The 27724-nt window shown below is 43.0% G+C and overlaps 1 protein-coding gene across 2 annotated transcripts in view; it reads right to left on the reverse strand.

Annotated features, from left to right (window-relative positions):
* The window catches only part of AQR (aquarius intron-binding spliceosomal factor), a 396399-nt gene that overhangs the window by 335804 nt on the left and 32871 nt on the right, over positions 1-27724 (reverse strand). For both annotated transcript variants that reach the window (XM_085627198.1, XM_085627199.1), the window contains exons 6-11: positions 16386-16526; positions 15673-15741; positions 15189-15289; positions 4058-4134; positions 709-773; positions 486-602 (exon numbers count right to left, since the gene is read on the reverse strand). In XM_085627198.1, the coding sequence (XP_085483324.1) occupies positions 486-602; positions 709-773; positions 4058-4134; positions 15189-15289; positions 15673-15741; positions 16386-16526 (570 nt within the window). The remainder of the gene's footprint in view (positions 1-485; positions 603-708; positions 774-4057; positions 4135-15188; positions 15290-15672; positions 15742-16385; positions 16527-27724) is intronic.

Raw genomic sequence — 27724 nt, forward strand, 5'->3', positions numbered from 1 at the left:
TAAAAAAGAAAATTTCAAGGGTATCATTTGGGGGTTTTAATTTATAGTTCAATTTGGAGATCACCAAGGTCATCCTTTCTCTGGCAGTATTTCATGTGTAAATTTACCCGCTGCATGCATTGATGTGTAATTGTAGGATTTCTTCCCACTTTGATGAATTAAGACAGACAATTGAATTATATCTCAGAGTGCCTGTGCCGATATTATTGCATGACCTGTGTCCTAAGGTATGTTCCAACACATTAGGATGTTGAAGGGCTCCTGCCATATTATTTGGAGAGCTACATCTAACTCTTTCTGCCAATAAGGTGCCTGTATTCTTCTATGGTTAACCTCAGAAGGCATGCTTACAGATGATGTTGCTCTCTTAACAGTCATTTTCATATAATGTTTTCAGTGCACAAATTACCATATTGGTAGTGACTGTGCTTGACCAATCACATTAATTTGAACTCAAGAAACAGTTTGATGCCCAGAGGACTAACCTGGCAGAAGAGATGCCCTTCCTTCTCCCTCTTGGCAAGGCTTGCCAAATACCCATGAACCACCAGGTGGGAATCATCCAAGACAGTGTTGAACCATCGCCGTGTGGGAAGTAGTGCCTGCAGGTTTCAAAAAGGGAAGGTAGTCAGAGGCAGAACAATCATCAGTGGAAACAGGAAACGTTACATTATTAAATATCAGAAACTCTTTCTGGGTGAGCCATACCTCCAAATCGATCACTAGTTCTATGAAGCGCTCACAGTAATGTACACAGTCCATCGACACTTGGCCTAAAAGATCAAAGGAGGGAGGATTACTTTTCATTCACATTTAGATAAGAGTCCAGCCAACTAAAGTTCCTACACCAACATCATTTACTCTACTTTGCCTAAGCAGAACAGGTCTTATTCTTACACATCTTCATTATTCCTGCGAGACAATGGAAGGTATTTTTCTTTTGTTTTCTTCTTTAATAAGATGGCCTTTTTCAAAATTGCAAAACAGACATGTAATGACTTTTGATACATGCAAATTATTATTAGTACAAATTAAACCATGCTATTCTAGTGAAGCACTTGCAATTGCATCTCCCACAAGATTGAAGCAATGTCTTCAAGTTTGGCTGGACCAATAATCATAATGTAGCCTGCTTGCAAACACATCATCACTGTTCTGAAGGGTGCTTTTCACAAATAGGTTCAAACGTATAGCACTTCTTTAAAGTAAAGGATCAAAAGTTTAGGAAATAAAGTAGTGAGAAGGGCAAGAAGAAAAAAACTGTATAGGCAAAGCCCTGACTAACATTAAGATTCCTGAACTCTTCAGCCCTGGAGATTCTGGTTCGAACTTGCTGCTACTTTACTATCCACAAACCCTGTGCCAGACAGTTTAACTTTTCTTTCTCGAGAAACACTCTAGCTGGCTTTCCTATCCAGACCTCTGATTGCATCTCTCGTCCCTTCAGAAGGTCGTGGAGGAGTGCCTTGATTTAAGTCAGGTTGTGCAAGGGGGTTGTACAATTCCACGTTGCCCCTTCTCCAAATGGGTGAAAGTGTCTTTCGCTGGTTGAAAAAATCTCTCCTGTCCTTGATACCCTTGATTTTGGCTTTTTCATGCAGCATGTTGAGCATGGGAGCCTCACCATATTAAGTTCCCAAATATTTTGCACATATTTACTTCTTCCTCATGACTACAGTGAAAATCTTTAAGAGGTCCAGGTAGTCATTATGCAGCAGGGCAACACATCAAGGCCAAATAAAGCAGCAGGCCTACTCTCTGCTCCCATACTCACTTCTTTGCCACATTGGGGAACATGATGTACGCTCTCGGCACATGAGGTCCCCGGGATTTGCTGTTTGGAGCGCACTGCAAATATAGGTGCTTGACGTTTTCAAAGAAGCTGGTAGGTTACTCCTGAGCCTCTCTCACATCTTATCCCTAGTTCTAGAGCCACTCCTCTGCTTGAGTAGGCTCACCTATATCGATTCATGAATTTCAACTCCTAGTAAAGGGTTGATTGAATCTCCCAATGTCTACTCTTGTGTATCGCTTATTTAAGGTGCAGACTTTGCATCATGAGAGCTTTGCAATCATTTTACATCCCTTTAGCATAGAAGGCCTTTGTATAACCATTATATGGTTAGATCTCTTGCCATCCACAAAACAATCCTTTGGTTCCACCTGCTCAGTTGCCATGTCTGAAATATCCTACGCAATATCTACAGCATCTGAAAAAAGATATTTCTGCTCCACATCCATAATGTACTCTGTTAGGGCAAGACACTTATATATACTGGATCTTTTCTGTCCCCTTTCAGGCCACATGACATTGATGAACTCCAATTCATAGAGAACCAGAATATCAGATCATGGTACTAAACCGGAACTGCCTCTAGATGGTGGTAAGAGTAACATGTTGCAAATGCAGGTTTCTTTTAAATAGAAAACAGCAGCGACCACATACAGATGGGAATCAAAAAATATCTGGAGTGCAATAGGTCAGAAATGGAATTTGTCTGAACAGGGCTTTTATCCAAAATGCAGGAGGCACTTGCTAGAGGAGGATAAAACAAGAAACATATAGCAAACAAATCTGTGAAGAAATGGGTTTTCATCTATTTTGACTAAATTGAAGTTTCATCTAGTGCCAGATAAAGTATCTTATACTTATACATTTAAACACAGGTAGCATAAGGAGGCTTTGAACAGAACATGACAAAGGTGCCATATCAATGACTAGATCATTTACAGTTGATTTATGTCGGAAGGAACCATACAGATTTAAATAGATCCAATCACAGATGAAAAAGAAATGTAATCCCTGATCGGACCCATTGTTGTGGCGGCTTTTCAAGAAGAGGGAATATTACACATTTCTTGCAGAATTCTGATTTAACTATAACCATCTATATTTTAAGACCTCTCAATATCCTTTTATTGACGGCAACGATGAAAGGAGCTCTGTAATAGTTTAGGTGAGCTCACACAATGTTTCACTAACAGAAGCACTGGGGGATGTATCGGGCCCTGATATCACAATAGCTTTGATAAATCCCAACCGTTCTCAATCACTCATACATTCAATCACAGTGTGTTCCTTAGGTAACAACTGGGAAAGATTGTCTCTCTGTGCGTGTCTTTAGAGATGTAGGTACTGGGAGGCTAATGCTGGCTGTCGAATGCTCAAGTAGAGGAGACGTTGGCAGAAACACAACTCGGGACCAATCAATTCCACTCAGGAGATAGCTCAAAGCAACCAAAAGAGATTACGACATTTTATCTGTCACTGGAAAGACATCGAGATAGGATCTCCCAAACAGAACAATGATACCCTGGTTAAGTTCTTTACATTTCTGCACATTTATTTTTCATCACAAGGGGTGTTTGAAGTTTAGGACCTCGCAAATATTTTTTAAACTTCGCCAGTTTCACTAATCGCAATCCTGGTGACGTTTTAAAATGAATTGGGGGCAGAAAACAGGTTTTGTGTTGTATGGGATCTTTCAGGCTTCTGTGCAAGGCTGCAAGTGCACTGCCTGGCAACTTCCCATTATTTTTCAGCGGTGCATCAAATGTTTTGTTTACCTCCTGCCAGAAGTTCCACAGTGGAATTTAAAGCAGCAGAGAAAAACCTACGATACAGCTGGGGCACCCCTGAGCGACAGTGAAGAAACAGAATTCCCTGCAGCCTGTTGTCATATCCATGTTGGGGCGCAACATCTAGCAGCAGAAAATAGGACTGGTGAAACTGAAACTACACCTTGTGCGAGCATGGAAAACTTATTTAGAAGTGCAAATTGACTTGACTTCACAAACATTTGGATTCCCTTCAGCCACCGAAGTTCCCAGCCTACATGGCACATTGCCGAGGAAAGCAATACACTGGATTGGAAGTGATTACTTAAAAGGGAGATGCCATGAAATGGGGGCTACGATTTATGCCAAGTACTAAGGCTAGTGGAAGGCTCTGTCATTATTGAGATCTCCTCGCGGAAGAATAGAAACTCCATTTGCTATGGGAATAAGCATGTGAAATTGAGAATGACAAAAGGTATTTACACAATGAAAGGCTTACCTGAATGAGAGATCGATTTCAACACAGATAGGAATTTCTGGATTAAACTGGAAAGAAATTTTCGCTCTTGGTAAGCCCTGCAACAGAGAGACATTCCAGCATGATCACAAATTATTGTGGCATGGTTTGGAGACTTTTTACACAGCTGCTTCTGTCATCCTGAACCACGGTACTAGAACAACATTCTTGTGAGCAAATGCTTCCTAAAGAGGTTTAATTCCATGAGCACATTTTGAACAACTGATCAATGCACGTTTTCCAGACAAGGAAGGTAAAGAACAAAGTGTAAAGCTATAAAGCTACTGCAGATAATACTCTGCAGCAACAAAGTGGGAAATGGGATGTCCCGCAAGGTGGTAAATATTGTTGTGTAGTAAAGATGATGCCAATTTATGACTGTTATATTGACTCAGAAAGTTTCCTATTACAAGGCACCCAGGTACCTCTCCAAACTATTCTTTGAATTCAATAGCTCCTCTTTCCTAGAGATCTACCTCAGAAGCAAAAGCGGAGCAGTGGGAGGAGAAAGCATCCGAGCCAGATTAGCCCACATCTAAGGACACTGCAAATCAAACCAACTTGACGGCCTGTCCCTTTACAAAAGCCTTCCACTAACTGCATCCTTATTGCCATCTTGACAGCCTTGAGCCTTCAGTTATATGTTAAGCCATAAAGCTAGAAAAAAAATATTTTTTTGTAAAGGAGGATGAAGGGGTAGTAGAAGTTCTATGTTTTATTTTGGGCTTTTGAACTTCTGCTGCTCCCAAGTACTGCAAATAACAGGTTTTATTAGTACCCAGTTAAATGTTAATCTGTTTACTGTCCTAGGAAGGATGAGCTGTTCTTCCAACTCCTGAGCTTGGGATCACTGCATGTTTCAACAGCAAGCGTTCAGCTCACTGTGCTATCCCGTCAGCTAGCAGTGGTAGCACGTAGATTTGCATGGTGGGTTAAGATTTGTATGAAGGGGTTTTGACTGCTTGTTTATGAACTGGAAAGTGAATGCACACAAGAGCATCTGAAAAGTGGATGCTATACAAAAAAGTATTGCTTATTTCTGTGGCATCCATTTTTCAGATGCTTTTGTCAGTGCTCACTCTCCAATGCTGTAGGGTGTTCACTGACTGATAGACCCTCATACATGACAAAAGGTTAAAGAGCACACCAAAACGATCATTAGAATAACAATGAGCCTAAAATACTGGTATGGGCTAATCCAAGATGTCATTGTTAATGTCTCAAGCCAATGACTGAAGGTTCAGAAGCAAGGATGTAGCCTTATGGCTAGAGCGGTCGACCTCAAAGCTGGGGAACCGGGTTCGAAACTCGGCAACAACGCTCAACATCCTGTGATTCTGGGCAAATCACTTCATCTCCCCGTGCCTAACAAAAAATTAATGTGTCCTTCTGTAACGAAACTGGTGCTCATGTAAAGCGCTCTGATACCCGATATATCGGGTCTAGTTCGCGCTATATAAAACTCTCTATAAAAAACAGAAGCCAATGAATAAGGGATGCTGACCCAAAGCCCCTGAAAGTAAGCATAGGATACAATGTGTCTGTAATCAATTGCACAAGCGACATGCATGACAAACCTACTACGGATCAACAACTGAGTAAGCAAAGGGCCGGCTTGAAAGTAAACAGTTCTCAAGTGTTAGAGTAGACATGGGAAGGAGGAGTGTGTGAGCCATTTTGGGATTTGCACAAACGAAGCATGCAGGTATCCTACTCGTAACTGATCTTAGCTGAATACACTGGAAGCTTAAGTCTTATAAAACAGTGCACTTTCCCTCATAGTACTCACTAGTGTACATCAAAACTACTCACTAGTGCACTTCAGAAAGGAGCTAAGAAACCATCCATCATCACCTACCCGTTTTTATACAATATCTTAAATCTATGCCTAACCCAAACTGCTTTGTACATCTCTGTTATTTCCTGGCTACCTTTGCACAATGTACATTCTAAAACACACATGTATAAATATTGCTCGATAGATGGGAAGGTAGTTCAGACCTTCGGTCGCATTCCTCATATGTTGTGAACAAGAAATGTTTCTGTCACTGGCACGATGAGCATTACATCTTCTCACTTTCATACGACCACCTGCTAATGTGATGTACTGAATGAGTATACAGAGAATACCAAGAAAGGGGGAATCAAAACTCATCCCTTCACTGACTCAATTGGTGAGCAGCTATAGGGTTCAGACCACACAGCGGTTTCCAAGAAGATATCATTTATTAGTTAAATAGTTATATACCTTCCAGTATTACTAATTTTTAGGTCTCGCCTGAGCCAGCGCATGCGCTGATCTGGCGAGACATTTAGTGAGTGGGCTTTAAAAAGCTGACCACAGCTTTTTGTATGGCCTAGAGCGTGCGGTTACGAGCAGAGGCGCCATCTGGCTTACCTCTCTCGTCATGCGCTTAGCACATCGCTCACGGGCACCCTTACACTCACGGCTGCTTTCACTTTCCACTTGCGTGCTTTTTTTATTTCATTTTAGCGCGCGCGCGCACACAACTCCCGGGCTTCTTGCCCTTAGACCTTTGTTCCTTTGGGTGTCCTCTTCCCCACCTCTGCCCTTGCTCTTACCCTGACTGAAACATTATTGTTGAGCGCTGCTCCGAGCTGACTTTGTGCGGCTGCTTTCACTTTCCACTTGCGTGCTTTTATTCAAATTTCACCGCAACTCCCGGGCTTGTTGCCCTTAGATCTTTGTTCCTTTGGGCATCCTCTTCCCCACCTCTGCCCCTGCTCCTACTCTGACTGAAACACTATTGATAAGCGCTGCTTCGCGCTGACTTTGTGCGGGCAGGTGTCCTCGGCAGTCAATAAAGGCAGCTCCGAGGACGCCGCGTTATCCACCGCTAGATTAAACTCGGCTCACTTAGACATAATTCTATGGCTACTGCTTTCCGAAGATGCAGACACATACCTATTATCACAGACCCGAGGCGTTAACCCAGCGCGCATCCCTTCCACCGGGGTCGCGCACTGCTTTACAGAAGCTTCCAGGCGATGACTGGAGGCTCGCGATAACACATTCTACATGTCATTACCACACAATCATACTCCTGCGGCACCTTTTGATTCATGGACCATACGCCGGCAGCGGGTTGCCTCTGCGAAGGACACTGCAGCTGAATATTCCACCCTTTGCAAAGAAGCACATCCTCTCTTCCCTGTGAGTGTCGTAGAAAGCATAGAAAGCGTCTTCGGAGAAGTATGTAAAGTGTGTAAAAAAAAGTGCAATTTAAAAATATTCCTATCACCCCCTCACCTCCAGCTTCCCGCCCCCTCCCTCTTACCACAATCTTTGGTGGGTTTTTTCCTCTACTTGGGATCACTGGGATGTGTTCACCGCTGGCAACTTTTTTGAACGTTTTGCTTATAAAATTAAAACTTATTTATGTTTTTTTTTGTTAAAGAAAACTTCCCTTTTTACGCACTCCAACTTTAAAGGTCTCTCTGCTTTTTTCAGTTTAAATTGCAGCTCTACGGCTGATTAGAGCTGTGCTGCTTAAAACAAAATTACTGTAATAGCTGATGCGCCCTGTGATCTTGTATATTTTCTATTTAAAAAAATAATAATAATTGTTTGGGTAAATAGTATTTATACGGATTACTGCACAGCAGGTTCGGAAAAGTGACACCATCTTGAATATAGCCATGGGGAAGATGGTTTAAGCTTGTGGTATTCACCACGTGCAAGCAGGATCAGTCTGGCAAACACGTTTCCAAAACAATCTCCTCTTTCTGGCTCTTGTCTGCGGTTTAATAAAATGAGCCCATGGTCCATGGACTGCTTCACTCTCATGAGGCTGTTATTTTATGTTACTAAATCACATCAGATTACATTCTCTGTGTTTGTTCCGCATACCTCTCCTGCCAGAATTATGTTGGACATGCAATCAGTCATTTTTTGTGCTGTAGAATAGTTTTTTGTTGTTTAATAGAATAACAGTACACAGGTGCCCATCAAAATGTTAGGAATGACGGGCATGTAGTGGGTTCGGGGCGACAGAGACTTCACACAAGGCGGTTTAAGTCTTTTGGGCGTATGTTTATTTGTCAGATGGTGCACAGTTTTTAATCACACAAGGAACAGGAGGTGGTCTGAGGTAGCCAGGAAGGTTGTCACACCGCAAGTCGTCCGTTCTCAGCGGGCTTCCGACTCGCCGTCCCGGTCAGGTCTCTCGGTCCGGTCTGGTCTCTCGTCACCGTTGTTCCGAAAAGAAGGAAATGAAAGCAAGTATTAGGCGTGCTGCCTAACTACCGATAATGAAGGGGCCAGGAGTGAGGGATACCGTGAAACAAGGGGCTGATAAGTGCTTTAGTGATCAAGGGGTGAGTTGCTACGACAGGAGTGATGCCGGTTGAATTTAGCTGTGAAGGTTTACAGGGATTTTCCCTTCCCCACCCAGCCTGCGACTTTCCCCCGTACCTGCTCCAGCCACGCTCCTCCCCCGGGAACGTGGCAGGGCGCTTCGCCGGACCGTTGGCCTCCTGGCTTGTCGGGTGCAGCTCCCGCAGCTTCTTCGGTGTCTGCTCTTGGTCCTTCCGTCTGCTCCGGTCGCCAATCCTTCCGCCAGTCCGGTACACTCTCCTCCGCTTTCCCGCAATCCTCTTCTCTCACCGCCGCTCTTCTCCTCCACTCCAACTCGTACTCCAACTCCGGGGAAACGCCGTCCGTCAACTTCCTGATGCGGCTCACCTTTGAAGTCCCGCCGCAGGAAACGTCATGCAGGGGAGGAGTCTCGTCCCAAGGGATTCCCCTCTTAAAGGCACCGTGTCCCTCTTCAGGCATCCAGTCTCGTGAAGGGTAGGAAGTCCAGTCCCTCGGGCGATCGGTTACCTCGCCAGCCTGTGTGAGGACACAAAGGGGTATAGTGGGGTCTTTTGACCAACAGGGCCAAACAGGTGAGTCCCTCTCTGCCACATCCCCTACCCCGTCACAGGGCATTCGCGGATGGATCAAGATTATCACAGTAGTAGATTTATTCTCACGTGTACGCAAACACTGTATACATGTGATTGTGGAGCCCGCATTGTGGCAGCTGTTTACGTGCTGCGCATGGGGAGCGTTTGTTGAAAAACGTAGCCTGTAGTCTTTCTGTTGAAAGGGTCTGATTAAAATTGGTTTTACTAGCAGAACGATATTAAGTGTCAGACACTTGCAAAGAAGTGCCCTGCAGCTGTCTTTGAAGAGGCTCAGTTACTAAACGCAGAGCCCTTTAACTACCTACAGTAACTTCTGAAGATGTTTATGTGGTGTCATCCCAAAATGTGCCGACTTGACGGAGCGCTAGCCTCCGTGCAAACCCTGCAGCTCTTCCCCTTTCATACCAGCGAAAAATCCCCAAATATTTGGCTTCTCTTTGTATGTAACAGCATGTTGTATAATTAATGAGAAAAACTCACCCTCGCCGGCTTCATTTAACCAGCTGTGAATGATGTCCTATCTGCTTTGATCCCCTGGGCAGTGTTTATGCGTCTGTTAGACACTGCACTATTTCCCAAGCTCTTGGATAAAGGTATTTCTTTCATGAACCACCATTTTACTCTCGCTGTAGGCGTACCCGGCCCCTGTAGACCAGCCCTTTCTAGAAGGGGCGGAAGCCATTTTGAAACGTCTTTCAAGGGGTCAGGTAAGGTTGATGCTTCGTTGTTGGCTCCTGAAAAGAATGAAATATCTCACTAGCTCTTTGCCATCAAATGCCTCATCCGCTTACAGTTTTCTTCCTTTGAGAACCATGCCAAGGTCTGCCGGGAAGATGGTATTTTAGCCATATCATTGGTCCATGAGAATGCAGCAAAGACCTTCATATAAGTGCCAGTCAGATCCAGAGACCTGTTTGCGTACATGTGAGTTCTTGGTTGTGAGAGGAATTGGTTGTTGCCGTGGCTCATCTTCCAACAGTCATCACAGAATTGACCGGAGTTCGTGTCGGAGGCGTTGCATTGAACAACCACTCTTATTGGATCTCACTTATAAGGTGCCACCACATTATAAACAAGCATTGGCATAGCCAATAGGTCTCGCCTTTGGAACCTTGTAAGTGTTTAGCCATGCAACAGTTAATATTTTTGCAGTAAGGCTATTGTGCTGCATAACTAAATACTTATAAGGTCCCAAAGGCGAGACCTATTGGCTCTCTACCTCTCTCTCTCTCTACCTCTCTTTTTACCTTTCTACACCTCTCTCTCTCTACCTCTCTCTCTAACTCTCTACCTCTCTCTACCGCTCTCTCTCTACCTCTCTCTCTACCTCTACCTCTACCTCTCTCTACACACCTCTCTCTCTACCCACCTCTCTCTACCCACCTCGCTCTACCCACTACCCACCTCTCTCTACCCACCTCTCTCTACACACCTCTTTCTCTCTCTCTCTACACACCTCTCTCTACCTCCAAGTGGCAGCCGGAGCCTGATATCACTGCTTGTCCTTTAAATAAAAATAAAAAAACAAGCATTGGCATAGCCAGTAGGTCTCGCCTTTGGGATCTTATGAGTGTTTAACCATGCAACAGTTAATGTTGCACCAAGGATATTGTGCTGCATAACTAAATACTTATATGGTCCCAAAGACGAGACCTATTGGCTCTCTACCTCTCTCTCTCTACCTCTCTCTCTACCTCTCTTTTTACCTTTCTACCCTCTCTCTCTCTCTCTCTCTCTACCTCTCTCTCTACCTCTACCTCTCTCTACACACCTCTCTCTCTACCCACCTCTCTCTCTACCCACCTCTCTCTACACACCTCTTTCTCTCTCTCTCTACACACCTCTCTCTACCTCTCTCTCTACACACCTCTCTCTACCTCCAAGTGGCAGCCGGAGCCTGATATCACTGCTTGTCCTTTAAAAAAAAAAAAAAAACAAGCATTGGCATAGCCAGTAGGTCTCGCCTTTGGGGCCTTATGAGTGTTTAACCATGCAACAGTTAATGTTGCACCAAGGATATTGTGCTGCATAACTAAATACTTATATGGTCCCAAACGCGAGACCTATTGGCTATGCCAATGCTTGTTATTTTATTCTGGTTGTACACTTTCACCTGAAAGGATTCAGTGCGTTGGTACATCAGAGGAAACACAAGAGGGCATTTAAAATAGCAACACTAACAAAACAGTATTTTTTGTAGAGCTAACAAGATAGTAATATTGCAGATAATTAAGAATGACTCAACTTTAGGAGCAATTTGTTTCAGAGTCTGGGAGTCAAGTATTGGAAACAGCACTAAAAACCATGGGTCTTCTTAATGCCCGGAATAAACAACAGGCAGATTTTCTAAAATGCAAAGACCAAATAGACTAACATTGCAGTAAGGTAGAGGTTTTGGACAGATCCCGACCAGAGAAACGTATTTGCTGCAGAAGCATTCTAAATGCACTCTTGATTTTACAGCTGGTCAGTACAGTCCCCTCCAGAAGCTTTGCATGTAGTATCAAAGTAGTTACAATATTAGATTTGCGGAAGCACACATGCAGCAGCTATGCATACATATCTATGGAGGGAGGGGCGAAGAAGAACTTTCATCAGCAGGGATTAAAACAAGAACTTGCCACATCCCTGTCCTGCATGTTTAGCAATGCTTTATGATCAAATAACAACCCTGTAGGTTTGGCATTCGAAGCAAATGCAGGTCGCAGTAGGAACAAGCATTTACAATGCAATAGGTCTCGCATTTACGCGAGTTTGAGCTATTCACATTGCAAATAACAATGCCTTTTATTTGTGTTTTCGTTTTTCAAACATAAATGAAAGGCATCGTTATTTACAATGCCAATAGCTTAAACTCGCGTAAATGCGAGACCTATTGCATTGCAAATGCTTGTTTGTTTTGAGAATCTGGTCACCCTAACATTAAGGGTTCCATCTGAGCTCAATACGTTGGGTCTGTCTATCACGACCGGGCTAGCCCTGCTCCCGCTACCCTCGTGAATACTGAAATAAATTGGCGCGGCAACGCCGGCAAGCTTAAAACGTATGCGTGAAGCTGGCGGTGGGTGGCTACAATGTCTGAGTGGATTAAAGTTGTTTATCATAGCATTCCAGCCGGATTATTGAGAAACGGCCAGTCCTGGGGTCAAGCGTCGAAGAACCCTGCTTCCCAGGAGAGTGGGCAGAGGGCACCTAGCACGGCAAGGCACGGCTGCCAAGGGCCCCTCCATCACACCCGCGTGACCCACCCCCCCCCCCCCCCCCCTCCCCCCGAATTGCAAGCCCAGACTGGCGTATTGTAGGTACAGGGGTTGGCAGATGCACGAGGCAGTGCAGGAGACCCTGTGCACTCTTGGTTCTGTGGGCATGCTGATCTCTGGCCTGGCGTCTCAGATGAGGCCTGGGTAGGCACAGGCAGGAGTCGCCTCTTGCGAGCAGAGTCGGGCGGAGTCACTGGTGGCAGCAGTTGCAGCAAAAGTAGGGCTGGTAGAGGTGCGGGCAGGCCACATGGCGTGTGGTAAACGTAGGCGCCTGGAGGAGATACAGCCTCCGGCGTCCGAAGAGGATGTTTCTGGAGCAGGGACTTTCAAGGCCCAAGTCAAGGGGAGGGGGCAGCCCCAAGTTGTAAATGAGGGTGGGCCTGTAGGCACTTTAACTGATGATTTGGCAGCAGAGGCGGAGCTAGAGGGGGACGGTATGCCTGTCAACCATGGCAGGTGCAGGCAGGGCTGGGGCAGTATCAGGGGTGTGGGCCGGTCAATCCGGCAGGAAAAAGAAGATGGGGATTGCCTGCAGAGACCCCATGTTGTGGAGTGAGTGGGGGTGGCAGAACAGGCTCCGGTGTCAGCAGCTGGGGGTGAGATTACAGAGGTTCAGCAGTGTGGCAGGGTTTGAGTCAGACTATGTAAGTATCCAAGCGCTATATTTCTTTTTAGCTGAAAACTTGCAAAGAGTTCTAGGCTGACTAACATGTTGATAATACGGTATTGGGAAACAATAAAGTAAGTTCGGGGTGAAGCTTATTTACTTGTGGGTGATTTATGCCTGATTTATGATGGAGATTAAGTTTATTGTCTCTTTAAATGCTGGCCTGGCGCAGAGAGGAACGTGGTGAAAGGAACTGGAGACGCGGGTGTTATGTTATAGTTCAGGGGCCCTCTGACTCTTGAGGAGCCCTGGCCTCAGCTCCGTGTGCTGTCTTTATGGCCTGACAAATGGCTTACATCTTACTGCTTGCATTTGGAAGTAATAAACACGCTGGTTTGCTGACAGCCGTCGCTTCTAAACGCAAGCAATACAATTTAAGCCATTGATTTATCAGGACATAAACAGCTGCATCCATTCCTTAACATGCAAACATTTTAATGTGAATCCAGTCCACCTGAGACTTACTTGTTTCCATAGCCTGTGGGGGGTTTTGCTAATCATCCCAGGTGCGGGCGATTTTTCTAGAGAAGAAAGGTGCGCTCCGGAGGATATATTGGTTTCATAATTTGAAAGGGAAAGCGCTTGAGATGAATGAGTGACGGCTGAGAGATGATGCAGAAATGCTGCGAAAGCCATAATACGTCTCGGCTTTTACAACAAATGCATTTTTAACGGCTTAATGTATTGTTATCATGTCTGTTATTTTTAGCTGCTCCGGGTTACAAAAAAAAAAACAAAAAAAAAAAAACATGCCTGTCCTCCCCGTCCCCGCGCGGCCATCTAAAGCAAAACAGAAAATGCGTCTGCCGAATGTCCGTCCACGTGTACAGTAAAATTCTCCCTTAAATAAACACTGTAGTGGATTCACGCTTGGGCCTTTCGTACCGACAGTCCTTACGAATAAGTGCACCTCGTCGGTGGAAAGGTCTGTGGTTGGAGTAGGAACTACTGTCACAAATGCGGAGTTCTTTAACGAACGGCGGTATAAAGTCTGTCCCTGCCTGCATCTCGAAATTCTAAGGTTTTATGCGACTTTAAAGAAACAGTAAATCAAGAACACATACTCAAATTTCGTTTTGCAAGACATGAAATAGTCGCATGTTTTTATGGAGCAGGTGTTTATCTTCCTAAAATAAAAAATGCAGGAGCTATTCCACCAATTCATTTAACCAGGGTTCCTCTTACTGGAGAAATTGACAATTTCCAAAACTACGCAAACCAATTTCATTTGAATGCATTGTCTTTGCGAACAAGCTTCGTGGAATAGACACCAGACCCGAGCGACATTGTTTCTGCTGCCGAAGTTCTGCTGAGAGAGAATGACAGAAAGACAGCCCCTCGGCCTTTTAAACCCCTGTCCGCAGCCCGACCGACCCCCATACATCACATCATTTGCGGCACTAGACAGTGGCTATTATTCGGTGCATTTTACCTCCGTGCCGCTGTACAGTGTTTGAAAGGGAAAACGAAACGCAGTCCTGCGCGGTTCTGTGGGAGGCTGTGTGCTCGTAGCACAGCAAGAACGAATAAACAAGAACCGCTCCTGAAAGAGGGGAAGAAAGCAAGGCCCAGCTGGGCCGACGTCTCTAACTTGCTAGGATAATAAACAAGCATTGGCCGCACGCGCACCTCGCGCTTAAAGTTAAAAAAAAAAAGAAAAACAAGACAAGCCCAGCGGAGCGTGGCGCGCGCGCGCGCTTGGGGGCGGGGGAGCGGACCGTTTGAAATGCTCCCAAAAGGTGGATTGCATGGCGGCACGATGCGTGTGATTGTGCGCGTGCTAGCCATGCAATCCGCTTTTTGGGAGCACTTTTCAAACCCGTATTCTATAGTCTCGCTTTGCGATCGCTTACGCAATAGCAAGGCGAGACCTAAAAAGTATAGGAGGTGCCCACCAGTACATGTAACTTATCCATACAAGCATTAAACTTCAAAAAATGGATGACCGACAAACAATCCGCCAATCACACAGCTGAGGAAGGAGCTTGCTTGCCTAACCTGATAACAAGACAGATGTCACTGGCGGCAGCCAGTGCATCTATGTTTCTATTACTGTAATGAGATATAGAAGGTAAGAGTGACAGTAGAAGAAGTCAGATTCCAATTCTATCACATATTGATCTGGAAATTCAAAAAGAGCGAAGGCAAATCAAGAGTCATTATTTTCATCTTGTCAAGCTCTCCTGTTTATCTGGACATGTAGTACTGCTGTAGGTTGGAAATTAAAATCATAACATTTTCAGCACCAACCTACCGCTCAAGTGCTTTCTCTGCCATTTTAGCATCACTTCGATTGATCAAGTTCCAGAATTTCCTTAGTTTTGGTGTCTTTTTAAACTCCAGTTCGAGACGTGGCTGCAAGGAGAGAGTTCAAAGAGTGCAGGATGAAAACTAATAGAAATGGTTCATATTCTGTGCTAGTTCTAGTTTACACAAACAGTAAAACCCTTAAAAAATTATTTCAAACAGGAGTACTATTACAGAGTATGTTTAAGCCTCAGAATCGCATGCAGGAGGTAACAAATTTAAATTACGCAAACCATGGTGTGGACAGGATCACATTTGGGAAGCAAGAGGTGCTGCAACAAAGCAGGCAACATCTTGAAAACATGCTGCGAACATTAGGTTAAAGCAATTCTGACTAAGGAAAGCAAGCAGTTTTGCACAAAAAAATATGTCACCCAGACTTCAGCATCTGAAAAATGTTTATGATTTATGACGCCACGACTGAGTCTTACCTTCTGCAAACACATCCACATTGGTAAGGAAATGAGTTGCTGCACTTGGCTCCGGATCAGATCCACTTCCTGTATATAAAACAAATTCAGAAGGTCTGTTGAGCACCAAGGCATAGTGTGTTGCAATACGTTCTTGACATTTTCCTAAAGATGTCAGCCTTTGTGTATGACTTCCATTTTAATCTTCACATAGGTAATGTACTCATGCACGGTTGGGAGAACGACTGGCAGACAGACTACTTTTTCTAAAAAATTATTTTTGCTACCAGAATGCAAAAGCGTATCTTTTCATTTTCTTTTTTTTAATTAAGCATGCTTTTGCCTGAAGCAGAATCTGTGTGCCATGGCTACATCGGTATGTGCTACACTGCATGCTGCGTACCAGTATATACATTCCATGCCCTCCTCCTATCCTATAACATCAGTGTACCATTCCATCCCCGCTCCCACCCCTCTGAGAAGCCTCACACCAAAACTAGTAACTATTTCTCAAGCACGGAAATATTTTTATTAGAGGTTTGAAGCTGCAAATATCGAGCCTTCAATTGATAAACCGGGGTTACATTTGTATTAAAACAGCAGCAGATCGTTCTAGATACTCCACGAACAACAAAAGGTCAATGCCACTAATTCCAAATTGGCTGGAATAAATAAACACAGGAAACCAAAGAGATACACAAAGAAAGAAGTGGGAGAAAGAAAAGGAGAATTACCAGGCTGTTGAAACAGTGATCCAGGAAGAGCAGCAGGATGGTGCGTTCATGCAAAGTGAACTTTGAGTCCTCGTCATCCACTGAGGCCTCAAGGATACATTTGAAAAAGCAAGGGAAATGCTCCGGCTTCTTCTTAAACGTCTGTGTATCAAAGAGAATAAAATAATGAATTATGTATCAAAGAGAAAATGGAATGAACTTGGTGAGTTTTTTAACAAGGAGATGTAAGACACCATACAAGTGATTTCTAGGACTCCTTATCCAGAAAGATGGGGAGGTTAATCAGCGATAACCAATATATAATCTCCTAATGGAATGGTGAAGGACCCTGGGAAACCCACTAGGTTATGCAGCAAAGTCTAGGCTAGTGTTTTCTTTTGGCTCCAAGAGGCAAATGCTTTGAACCCCAGGTAAGGCATGCTTGAGCAAGTCTTCTGAAGGCCTATTTTACTGACCATGTAGTAATAAAATTATACTTGCAATGCTAGGTTTTACACCTGTTTCAAAGCCAAACCGCAACTTTCTGGCATTTCAGTTCCAAATGATTTTGTAACGCAGGCCTGCATACTTAAACTGAATGTGTAGCTCTACAGAATTATGTAATGCACACTAATTATCCTTTGTACATGAACATTTCTTTTTATACATTCTTTTAACTGCCAAATGTCATCTGGATTTTTACAGAAGAATACAACACAGTATGTTTTGCAGCATTTTCAAGCGCAAATCAAAGATGCACTGTCATCATGTCCCCTAATCCGAAATTGCATTAATAACTTACTTTAGCACATAAAAAAAAAGCTCACAGTAGCATTAGAAAAGAAATAAGATTTGCTTTGTTTTGTTTAGAGCAGAGGAAGAACTACATAGATGTTGCCCTTTCGTTTCTGCTACAAGTTATTATTTTAGATGTAGGAAGCCATTTAGCATTTCTTAACGGCAAAATCGCAATTTCGGCCCATTTGGAAATGCAAAATGCCTTTTTCCGATATACAAATGGCTAAAACCTGTTGGTCATTTAGAAAAATGCAATTACCATTGACTTCAAGTCAATGGTAACAATGTGCAAAATAATAAATGCATTAAAAATGCATTTTTTTTAAATTGTAAAATGAAGTGCACATATGTACTAGGAAATATGGGTGCCTCCGGGGGGGCCTTAAGCCCAGAGGCACTTTTAGCTTTGCATTTTATAAATTGTGATTTCCTTTTAGGAAATAGCAATTTAAGAGATGCAAACCATTTCCTATTTCGCCCATAGGCGGGAATGCACTGTCATTTCCTATTTGTGATTCCCTAATAGCTATTTCTAATCTGTAGGAATCGCTAATAGGGAATTGCAAATTTTGTACATATCCTTTTGCATTTCTTAAACAGGGAATTAATACGGAGTCGCTGTTTAAGCAATGTAAACGGGAACCTTAGTACATCTGGCCCATTGTGCCATTCACAATTGTGAAAGCAACACTGGCATAGCGTTGGGTTGCCACCTCCATCTTTTACACGCAGCAGGGGAAGGACCAGGGCAGCTGATGGCTGTCTTACAGGGGCCTAGACTGGAGGGGGCTGGGAGAGAGGTTGACTAGGAGGTGCATACTCTGCCCTGCCCAAGACATCTGCAAACCCTTTTGCAAGGCCATATAAAAAAGTAAGGTTTTGCACCCCAACTCCGGACAAAGGCGAGTGACTTTTTAAAATCACTCAGACCCTCATATCACATTGAGGAGCGAAAGATAAAAATTACGTATACACCAAATCAAAAGGAACGGTTTGGGTCCAGGTTCAACGTCATGCCAAGGTTGATGTTAATCTGTTGAGCTATTCTAGCTATATTAGATCGCTAAATCTTAAAAAAGAACTGACATTTTTGGCAGCCCCACATTTGCTCTTCTTAATCAAATGTGCCCTAAATATGAGAAATGGACTTCGGTACGAATGCAATTTTTCCACAAAGCTTCAACAGGGTTATTGGTAATACAGAATGCACTTTCTTTAGACTAACCAACACTACAGTTTTTGTATCGATCAACATTTCATACTGTTATTAGCTCCATCCCATTCATAGGCTTAAAAGTGCTTTGTAAATCATGCACTCCAGAACCTACCGCTACGCCCACACATGTATTTTTTAAACCTAGCCTTTGCAGTTCTCACCTCTATACAAGCATGAAATGAGAAACACATCTCTGTGCATACAGCTTCCACAAGCAGATATTGTTAGGTCTCGCCTGGTGTTAGCAGCGCGCATGCGCTGCGATGTCCATGCAAGGACCTTTTGGAATCAATACGGATTCCAAAGCGTGCACGCGGATGTACAGAAGCGTGCATGCGGACGGACAGAAGATGTGCACGAGCCGCGTTTCTGCACTTGGGGATTACACGTGACATCTGCTCTTGCCTGACAAGAACAAAGCATGGGCTCTCGCTTGTCATGCGCACGCACCACTCGCGGGACACTGCAGCTGCATTTGCGGCCGCGCTTGTGTTTTTCCTGTTGTGGTTTTAGAGTCGGAAGTAAAACAGAGGCAATCCTTAAGGAGACGGAAAGTAAGTCCTGTGTCCGGGAAACTCACGACATGTTTATCAAGTGCTCACTTGCCTAGCAAATATTTTTTTAGTCTGTATATTATTTCGCGTTGATGGGGACTCTTTTGCTTAAAGTCAGACGTGTACGTCACTGGCTGATGTAACGATCGAGCGTTTGCTTGAAGAGCTGTCCCTTGGAGGCCGACATGCCTGCTGTACTTCCAACACCTAAGGATCTCTATGTATCTGTATCCAACTCTTTGGGAGATCTAGACAAGAAGGCAGAAGTGAAGCTTGACAAACCAAGCACCAAAAAGTACGACCTTTTCTTTATTACTCTAACGTTTGTGTGGCCATTGTATAAAATAAAATCATCTACTTATTCCGTATTGGTTAGTGAATACGCGTGTAAGTGTATAACAGTTGTCTTCTTGTTATTCTTTCGTAATGCAATATTCAAAACAAAACATGGGGAACACCACTAAGTACCCATTGTGATAAATCTTTACAGCTAACTAGAAAAACATTTTGGCAATTTAAAGATCATAATCCCAATCCCTTCATTAAAATCAAAAGGCACATCATCCACGTACCCCCCTCATTTCTATAAATATCCCATAACAGTAACGTGAAGTTGACTACAAGTCCCACCCTTGCCACAGACATGAGGCCAGCCAGCAACCTGCAGTTGCATGGGCTTTTTAGGTCCCTTGAGCGGAGACCACCATTGAAAAACAGAAGAAAAGAAAGGCGAATAACGTACAAGAATGAAGCCTTGGTTATTACCCAACTGTCTAGCAGAGTCATGGTCAAGACTCGCTAGCAGCCTGCGCTGGCTGTCCTCATGGACGCCGATTCACCAAAATACCAGGGGTAGCAAAAGTGACATCACATATCATGGACCTTAAAGACATCACAGGACAGGACTTCATGACCTTTAACCCTCAACCTTCCTAGGACAGTGTTTCCCACACTGTGGGTCACAAGCCGATTTTTGGTAGCTCTCAAAAGTCCACGCAATAAATAAAAGTGCCTTTAAATTCTATATTTATCTTGTCACATGTGCTGCGCTTTAAAGACAGAGGTCAGATGTCAGGCTAAATCTTCAAACAAATTGCTGCTTATGTTTTTTTTAAACACGGGGTGTTTACACACTCCTCACTTTGGAGTCCGAGAAAAAAAGAGTTCAGTGAACTTGTGACAATCTTTCTGGGTACAGGGAGTATTAAAAGGAAAGGCTGCAGGATGTCATTTTTTTAACCCACATCAAAATGTAAATATGTCTAAATTAACTATACACATTCTGCAGTTGGAAAAGCAAAAAAAACAAAAAGCACATTTTTTGTAAGTCTGAAATGCGATGAAAACAAAGATTTTAATAGGTTCAAAACTAATGAAGACACTTAACTTGGTAGTGCACAAATATAAACATTCACTGAAACTCGATTTCCACACATTGTCATTTCTGTCCAATACAGTTTGATCAGTAAAACTGTATGTCTGTGAAGATTTTGTGTCTATTTCAAAGGAAAATGTGGTGTCCGTAAATGACAGTGTAGTAGCACACGATGCTTTAGTTACACGAAAAATCACCTCCCTCATGTCTATTAAAGCTAGGTGGGTTGCAAAATTATATTGTTCTATAAAGTGGGTTGTGCGTCTTAAAAGTTTGGGAAGTACTGTCCTATGAAGTAATGCCACTTGACCTTAACCCTTATGACATCACATAGTTGAAGTTTCATATTAAATGTACCACTGATAGGGGCCGTGGCTACGGCGCCGGACAAGATGGCCGCCTAGCTAATCCGCTCCGCCTCATCGGGATATGTTCGGGGCTTGCTGGTGCGCTTCTTGTCCTCCGCGCTTCTAAATTCTGCCCGCATCACCGGAAGATGTGGAGACTCCGGTGAGGAAATTTCTGCTGTACGACCCGCCGCGCTGCATCTGGTTTTCAAGTCTGCAGCTTTCTCCTCACGGCGCCCGCCATTTTGTGTGCGCGCGCTTCCTCACGCTTCAGAATTCCACCGCATCAACAGTACTGCGGTCTGGATGTCTTCTTGCATAATTTCAGCCTCAATCTTCTATGATGCCCATTTCCTTCGGTCTCCATCAATGGTTGTGCAATGAAGCTGGACTGTCATACTTATTGCTATAAGGCATGTGGACTGCATTAACTGCCTTTTGTTCTTCTTTGCCAGACCTGCTGCTGCCCTGTTCTCTTTGGTGATGCCTGCCTGCATTTCAACCTGGATTCTGTGGTGGTTCCAGTGAGGTTACTCTCGCATATATCTGTTTTTTTGCATCCCATCCTGGTTATCACTGCCACTTTCTCTCTCCTCATGGCGTCTACCATTTTGGGTGAGTGTCTTGCTGCAGATGTCTCATAGGAACAGTGCGACTCTGTTTTGCCAGCATTCGCCCTTTAATCTACCCATTTAACTATATGCACCATTTCTGTCATTTGAGCACACCAGGGGTTTCATGCAGCGTGGCATCTTCCTGTACCCGCCTACCTCAATGTGACGCCTTGTTGTTGTTTTGGATTGGTGCTCTTCCAAGGGGATACAAGGTTATAACCTATCTGGAACTGTTGTCTTCAATTGGATAATTGCATTTCTGCCTTTGATCGTATGGTCAACACCTGACTACTCTACGTCCCCTTCTTATACTTGGATGGTTCCTCATATGCTTTGTGACTCCTCTCAATACGTCATAAGGGCTGTTAACTCTCTCGAGACTGTCTGATTCTACTGCTTCCAGTGCGCACACATCTTCCTCTTATGTCCTGAACTCTGTCATTTATGGCAAGGTTGCGTAAACCAAAATGTGTTTTTGTACCATCAAAGCATACTCCTCTGGCTCCGCCTTCCTCTTCCTCAGCATCAGACTCTTCTTCTAATATAGCCCAAATGGCTGGCGCAACTCCTAACCGCACTTCTTTGCCACAATCTACTTCAAGTAAACCCTCTCCACCCACTTCCTCAACTAAACGTCTGAAACACGATCCTCCATCTCCTGACAAAACACCATCCCCCATCTCTATGGAGTTGCTATTAGAAGAGATACGCGCTTTGCGCTCGATTGTGGAGGAAACTAATAACAAACTACAACTCCTCGAAGATAAATGTTCTACAATGGATGACAGAGTGGGTTCGTTGGAGAAGCAGGCTTTGGAGATACAGGTCAATTGTCAACGTATTTCCTCCTTGGAAAATCGGTCCTCAGTCTCCAACAACATACTGAGGATTTGGAAAACAGAAACCGGAGATATAATCTGCGTATTTATGGTTTGCCGGAGTCTTTGGAGGGTGATGACCATGTGTTGTTCTTCTCCTCTTTTCTTCCGAAACTTCTGGATATGCCGTCTACTACTTCTCTCAGCATTCAAAGGGCTCATAGGCTTGGTCCTCGCTTATCTTCTCCGACTACTCCGGTTAGACCTCGAGGCGTCATCATTCTCTTCTTGAAGTTCACAGATCTTCTTTCAGTTCTTGCTGCAGCTAGATCTAATCGTCAAATTTCCTGGTTGGGTCAGAAGGTGTTCCTATCTCAAGACGTCTCCAACGCTACTGCATCTAGAAGACAGGAGTTCCTCAATCTTCGTGCTCCTCTTCGTACTCTTGGTGCCATGTTTGTCTTATTTCACCCATGTATTTTCAAAGTGACATATCAAAACCAAACATGGTCTTTCCAAGATCCTGCGGAACTTAAGAACTTTATCCATATTCATACTACCAGTGGCATGGATACGTCTAATTCTTCTAATGGTTGAATATCTAACTTTTCTTTTTTCTTTTTCCTTTTTCCTTACAGGTCGCTTGTTGATGCTTCTACATTTCTTTTTACTTATTATGTAGCTATTTTATACAATGTTCTCTTTGTTGTATATATCTCTTTGTAATTGTTCAACTCAGCAGAATAGTTTTTCAGATTTATCATATATTGATACATGTTGCATAATTGTACTTTTTGTCTTTTTTATGTCTTATTCTTACGTTGATTTTTTCTTTTGTTTATTCATACAGCTTCGTATACGCTCTTTCAATCCTTATGGCTCCCCTTCTCTTTTCTTCCCGTCCTGATGAGGCCCGGATTCCCACCCCTGGCGGTTCGTTTCGTCGTGTGTCACCATTGCCCTGTTGTCCTTTTTTATCCCCCTCAGGTATGTTGCTCTCAGTCATCCTTTTTGGATATGTACGGTCTCCTGTTATGTTTCTCCTCTCTTCCCTTTTTCCTCCCTCCCCTCTCTTCCTAAAGGTTCTATTCCTTCTCCTTCCTTCTGTATCTTTTTTCTTCTTTTCTATATATAAAGTTTTAATTTATTACTCTTCCTACTTCTTCATTTTCCTTTCTCTACTCCCTTTTTTTATCATCCATTTCTTCTCCTGCTTATTGGCATTCTCCTTTATCTCTTTCTCATTGTAATTTGTGTCTCCTTTAATTTTGTATTGTTTCCACATTCAGAGTTATCTCCTGGAATGTAAAGGGTTTTGTTAGTTCCATTAAACGGCAGAGAATCCTTTCCCACCTAGCTTCGTATAACCCAGACATGGTTCTTCTACAAAAGACTCATCTTACGGATGTAGAATCACTTAAATTAAAAAGAAGCTGGGTGGGTAACTGTTCTATAATCGCCATCTACTAATAAAAAAAATGGTGTTGTCATTTTATGTCACAAGAAATTGAAATGTAAAGTCATATCACAAGAAAATGATAATGATGGTAGTTGGATATTTGCCAAGCTATTAATTAATTCTGTTTCCCTATCTGTCTTTAATGTTTATGGTCCTACACAGCCTGACTGTTCCTTTTTGCCTTTAATTACGCAAAAATGTATTCAGTTTCGAGATGATCTGTTTATCCTGGGTGGTGATTGCAACCAGATTGTAGATCCATTTCTTGATCGCAAATCCTCAATACATTTTATTCCCCACAAGACCCACAAGCAATTTCTTGATACTCTTTCTCAAGCACACTTGACTCTTGGAGACTTTCTCATCCTGATACTCTTGATTATTCCTTTTTCTCTCCTCCTCACGCATCTCTTTCCCGTCTAGACTATATCTTTCTTTCTCAATCTTTATCTCAAAATCTATTATCCTCTTCTATTGAGCCCATTGTTATTTCGGACCATGCCCCTGTTGTAACGGATCTTGATTTACTCCCTCCACCTCCAAAATCCTCTCGATGGCGTTTTAATAATGCCCTTCTTACTGATCCTCTTTTCTCTTCCTCCTTTCGCTCTTTTGCTAATGAGTTTTTTGTACTTAATTGTGATCCCAACGCCTCTCCTCACATTATTTGGGATTCCTTTAAAGCAACGGCAAGAGGCTTTATTATACATTTTGTTTCTAAGAAAAAGAAACGCTTTCTTCAGAAACGGCAGACTACATTGGCTCATATTAAGCTCTTGGAGCATGAATTCTATACCTCCTTAAATAAATCTATTTCGCCGGAACTCATACGAGCTAAGATTGAATTTAATAAAGTTACTACTGACAACGCGTTATCAATACTCCTTCGCAGTAGTGCTCGCTATTATGGTGGTTGCAATAAATTAGGAAAACTTCTTGCAAATTATCTCAAAACTCGTAAGGAGCGCACTCTTATAGATTCTATTTATTCTTCTGATTACTACCTGTTACATAAAGATCAGGAAATACTTGATGAGTTCAAGTTTTTTTTATCAAAATCTTTACACACCAGATTCTCCTCCCTCCTCCTCTCTTGTTCAGTCCTATTTTGATAAACTTCCTACTCCTTCCACTTCGCATCTGGACTTCCATGGCCTCGAAAATGATCTCTCCCTAACTGAACTTTCCAAAGCTTTAAATACTCTTACCAAAGGGAAAACTCCCGGTCCAGACGGTTTTTCAGTTGAATTTTATATGCATTTTTCTGACTTGTTACTCCCTAAGCTTTTAACGCTCTTTCACTCATTTTATTCATCTGGTAAGACAGAAGGTACCTTTCAGGAAGCCACCATTTGCCCTATTCCTAAGGAAGGCTGTGATCCTCAATATTATAAAAACTATCGTCCAATTTCTTTAGTTAATGTTGATTATAAATTATTTGCCAAATTGCTTGCTTTAGGTTTAGACCCTCTTATGACCCATCTTATTGGTAAAGAACAATGTGGTTTTGTTAAGGATAGACTTACTTCAGATAACTCTCGTCTCTTTCTTAATGTTCTAAATAAGGCCTACTCTCTTTCTACTCCTTTGGCAGCTATCTCTGTTGATGCAGAAAAAGCTTTTGATAGGGTTGACTGGTCTTTTTTATTCGCGTCATTGCGCTGGCATGGCTTTGGTCCTAAATTCATTTCCCTTATCTCCCTCCTGTATTCTGCCCCTAAAGCTTCGGTCTTAGTTAATGGCCTTATCTCATCCTATTTTCCTCTTCAACGTGGTGTTCGTCAAGGATGTCCTTTATCTCCACTTCTTTTTGTTTTAGCTCTCGAACTTTTTTTGGCCTCTATTCGTAATAATGACTTAATTTCTGGTTTTCCTTATGGTGATCATCAATTGAAGCTTTCTGCATATGCAGACTATATTCTTTTATTTATTTCCTCTCCTGAAACGTCTATCTCGCCTTTATTACTTGAATTCACTTCCTTTTCGCAGGTTTCTGGGAACAAAATTAATTCAGATAAGACTGAAATCCTTCCTCTTACTAAATTCTGTTTGCCCCATTTCTTTTCCTCTACTGGGTTTGCTTGGAATGCTTCAAAAATTAAATATATTGGTATAGGGTTCTCTAACTCCATAGCCTCTTCAGTTAAACTTAATATGTCTGCGGCCCTTTCTCGAATTGAGAAATTATTCTCCGCTTGGAATCCTCACTTTCTCTCTTGGTGGGGACGCTTAGATTCAATTAAGATGATGATCGCCCCAATTCTAATTTATATTTTCTCTATGCCCTCTGTGCACATTCCTGCTGTTTACTTTCAACGTATAGATTCGTGCCTTTCTAGATTTCTTTGGAAAAGATCCAGAATTGCTCTATCCTTTCTTCGGAAACCAAAATCTAATGGTGGAGTTAATTTCCCGGACTTTCGTCTTTACCATAAATCCTTCTCACTACGACAAGCCTCAAGATGGCTTTACTCAGACTCCTCTCCTTTTTCTCCCCTTTGGCTCTCTATTGAAAGAATTTTACTATTACCTTTTTCCTTCAGTGAAATCAGGCGGCCCGACTTATTCTTCACTTACCCAAATGCTCTCACATCACTCCTGCCCTTAGGTCTCTCCACTGGCTCCCAGTACATTTCAGATCTTCTTTTAAACTCGCCTGCCTGGCCTTCCTGGCCCACCATCGTTCTGCCCCACTGTTCATTAACTCCCTTATCACCTCTCATGCCCCGGCTCGCACTCTTCGTTCCTCATCATTGTCTTTGCTTCACATTCCCCGCTTTCGTAAAACTCGTACCGGGAGCACTCGCTTCTCGGTTCTGGCCCCTCGGCTTTGGAATAGCCTCCCTCTTGCTATCCGCTCCATCCCCATCTACCGTCACTTCCGCAAGGCCCTCAAAACTTTTCTTTTTTCCCAGGCTTTTCCCGGCTAGTCCTTTTGGGTTTTCTCTGTGAGCATGTTTGAGCCCCCAGCGCCAGGAAGCCGCTTTGGCCGCAGTGCGCTTTATTAAATTCCTCTTTTCATTTCATTTCATACGTTTCTCTTCTAAAACTTCTTCTACCTCTCTTCCCTTGTTTACACACTTGTTCCCTCCTGAAGCCCTTAGTCCATTCCGCTGCTATTTCTCGTGAATCTTTCTCCCCTATTTGGTATAATTCACTTATTCTCTTCAATAATAGACCCATTTTTTTGGATTACTTGGAAATTAAAAGGTATTTCCTGGGTTAGACAGCTATTTGATGGTACTTCACCTTGTACTTTTCCCCAATTCCAGTCCTTATTCCATTGCCCTCGTTCCTTTTTGCAGAGGTTTACTACTCTTATGGCGATTATTCTTGACATTTATTATTCTCTCCCTTCCTCATCTTCAACCCCTCCTTCAGAGTCCTCTCCTCATAATACTTCTTACTCTCCCTAAGGCCTCTTTTATCTACAAATATTTTGCTGCTCCCAATCCAGCTCGTGTTAAATTTAAGCTTGATCTTTCTTGGGAGTCGGACCTGGCGTGTGATTGGTCTATCGCTTTTTGGGATAAACTTTGGTCTAGGTCCTTAAAAATTTCTCGCTCTGCTTCCCTTACCCAATCCCTGTTCTTTCTCTATCACAGACTTTATCTTTCCCCTGCTTCTCTATCTCGTTTTTCTGCCTCTTCTGATTCTAACTGTTGGACTTGTGGCCTTCCTAATGCAGATCTTATTCATCTCTTCTTCCTTTGTCCTGCAGTTTCAGACTTTTGGAAGAAAGTTTGGTTATATATCTCCCGTCTGTTTGTGATTTCCATTCCTTATTCTATCCCTATCCTTTTTGCTGGTAGTCTTTCGGTCTCTTTAAATCTTTCTCCACACTGTCATGGTCTCTTTGATCTCATGCTCGCTCTTGCTTTCCAACACTTCTCTTTCAATTGGAAAACTCTCACAAATCTTTCTATACAGCATTGGTGGAATACCCTTTGTCATTTTCATAGACTTGACGTTGCTTTTGCCTCCTCTTGTACTCCAACCATTAATAGAGATCTCTTCTGGTTGCCTTTTACCACCTATTTAGATCAATTGGTGTTAAAAACATGCCTCGCATGTCACCTCTGAAAATTTCAAACCTCCTTGAATGTTCTCATTCCCCTTTTTAAGTCTTCTTTATCTGGTTATTCTGTTCCATATTCACAGTTCTTAGATAACCTATAT

The sequence above is a fragment of the Triturus cristatus genome, chromosome 9 (assembly GCF_964204655.1).
Source record: "Triturus cristatus chromosome 9, aTriCri1.1, whole genome shotgun sequence".
Classification (NCBI taxonomy): domain Eukaryota; kingdom Metazoa; phylum Chordata; class Amphibia; order Caudata; family Salamandridae; genus Triturus; species Triturus cristatus.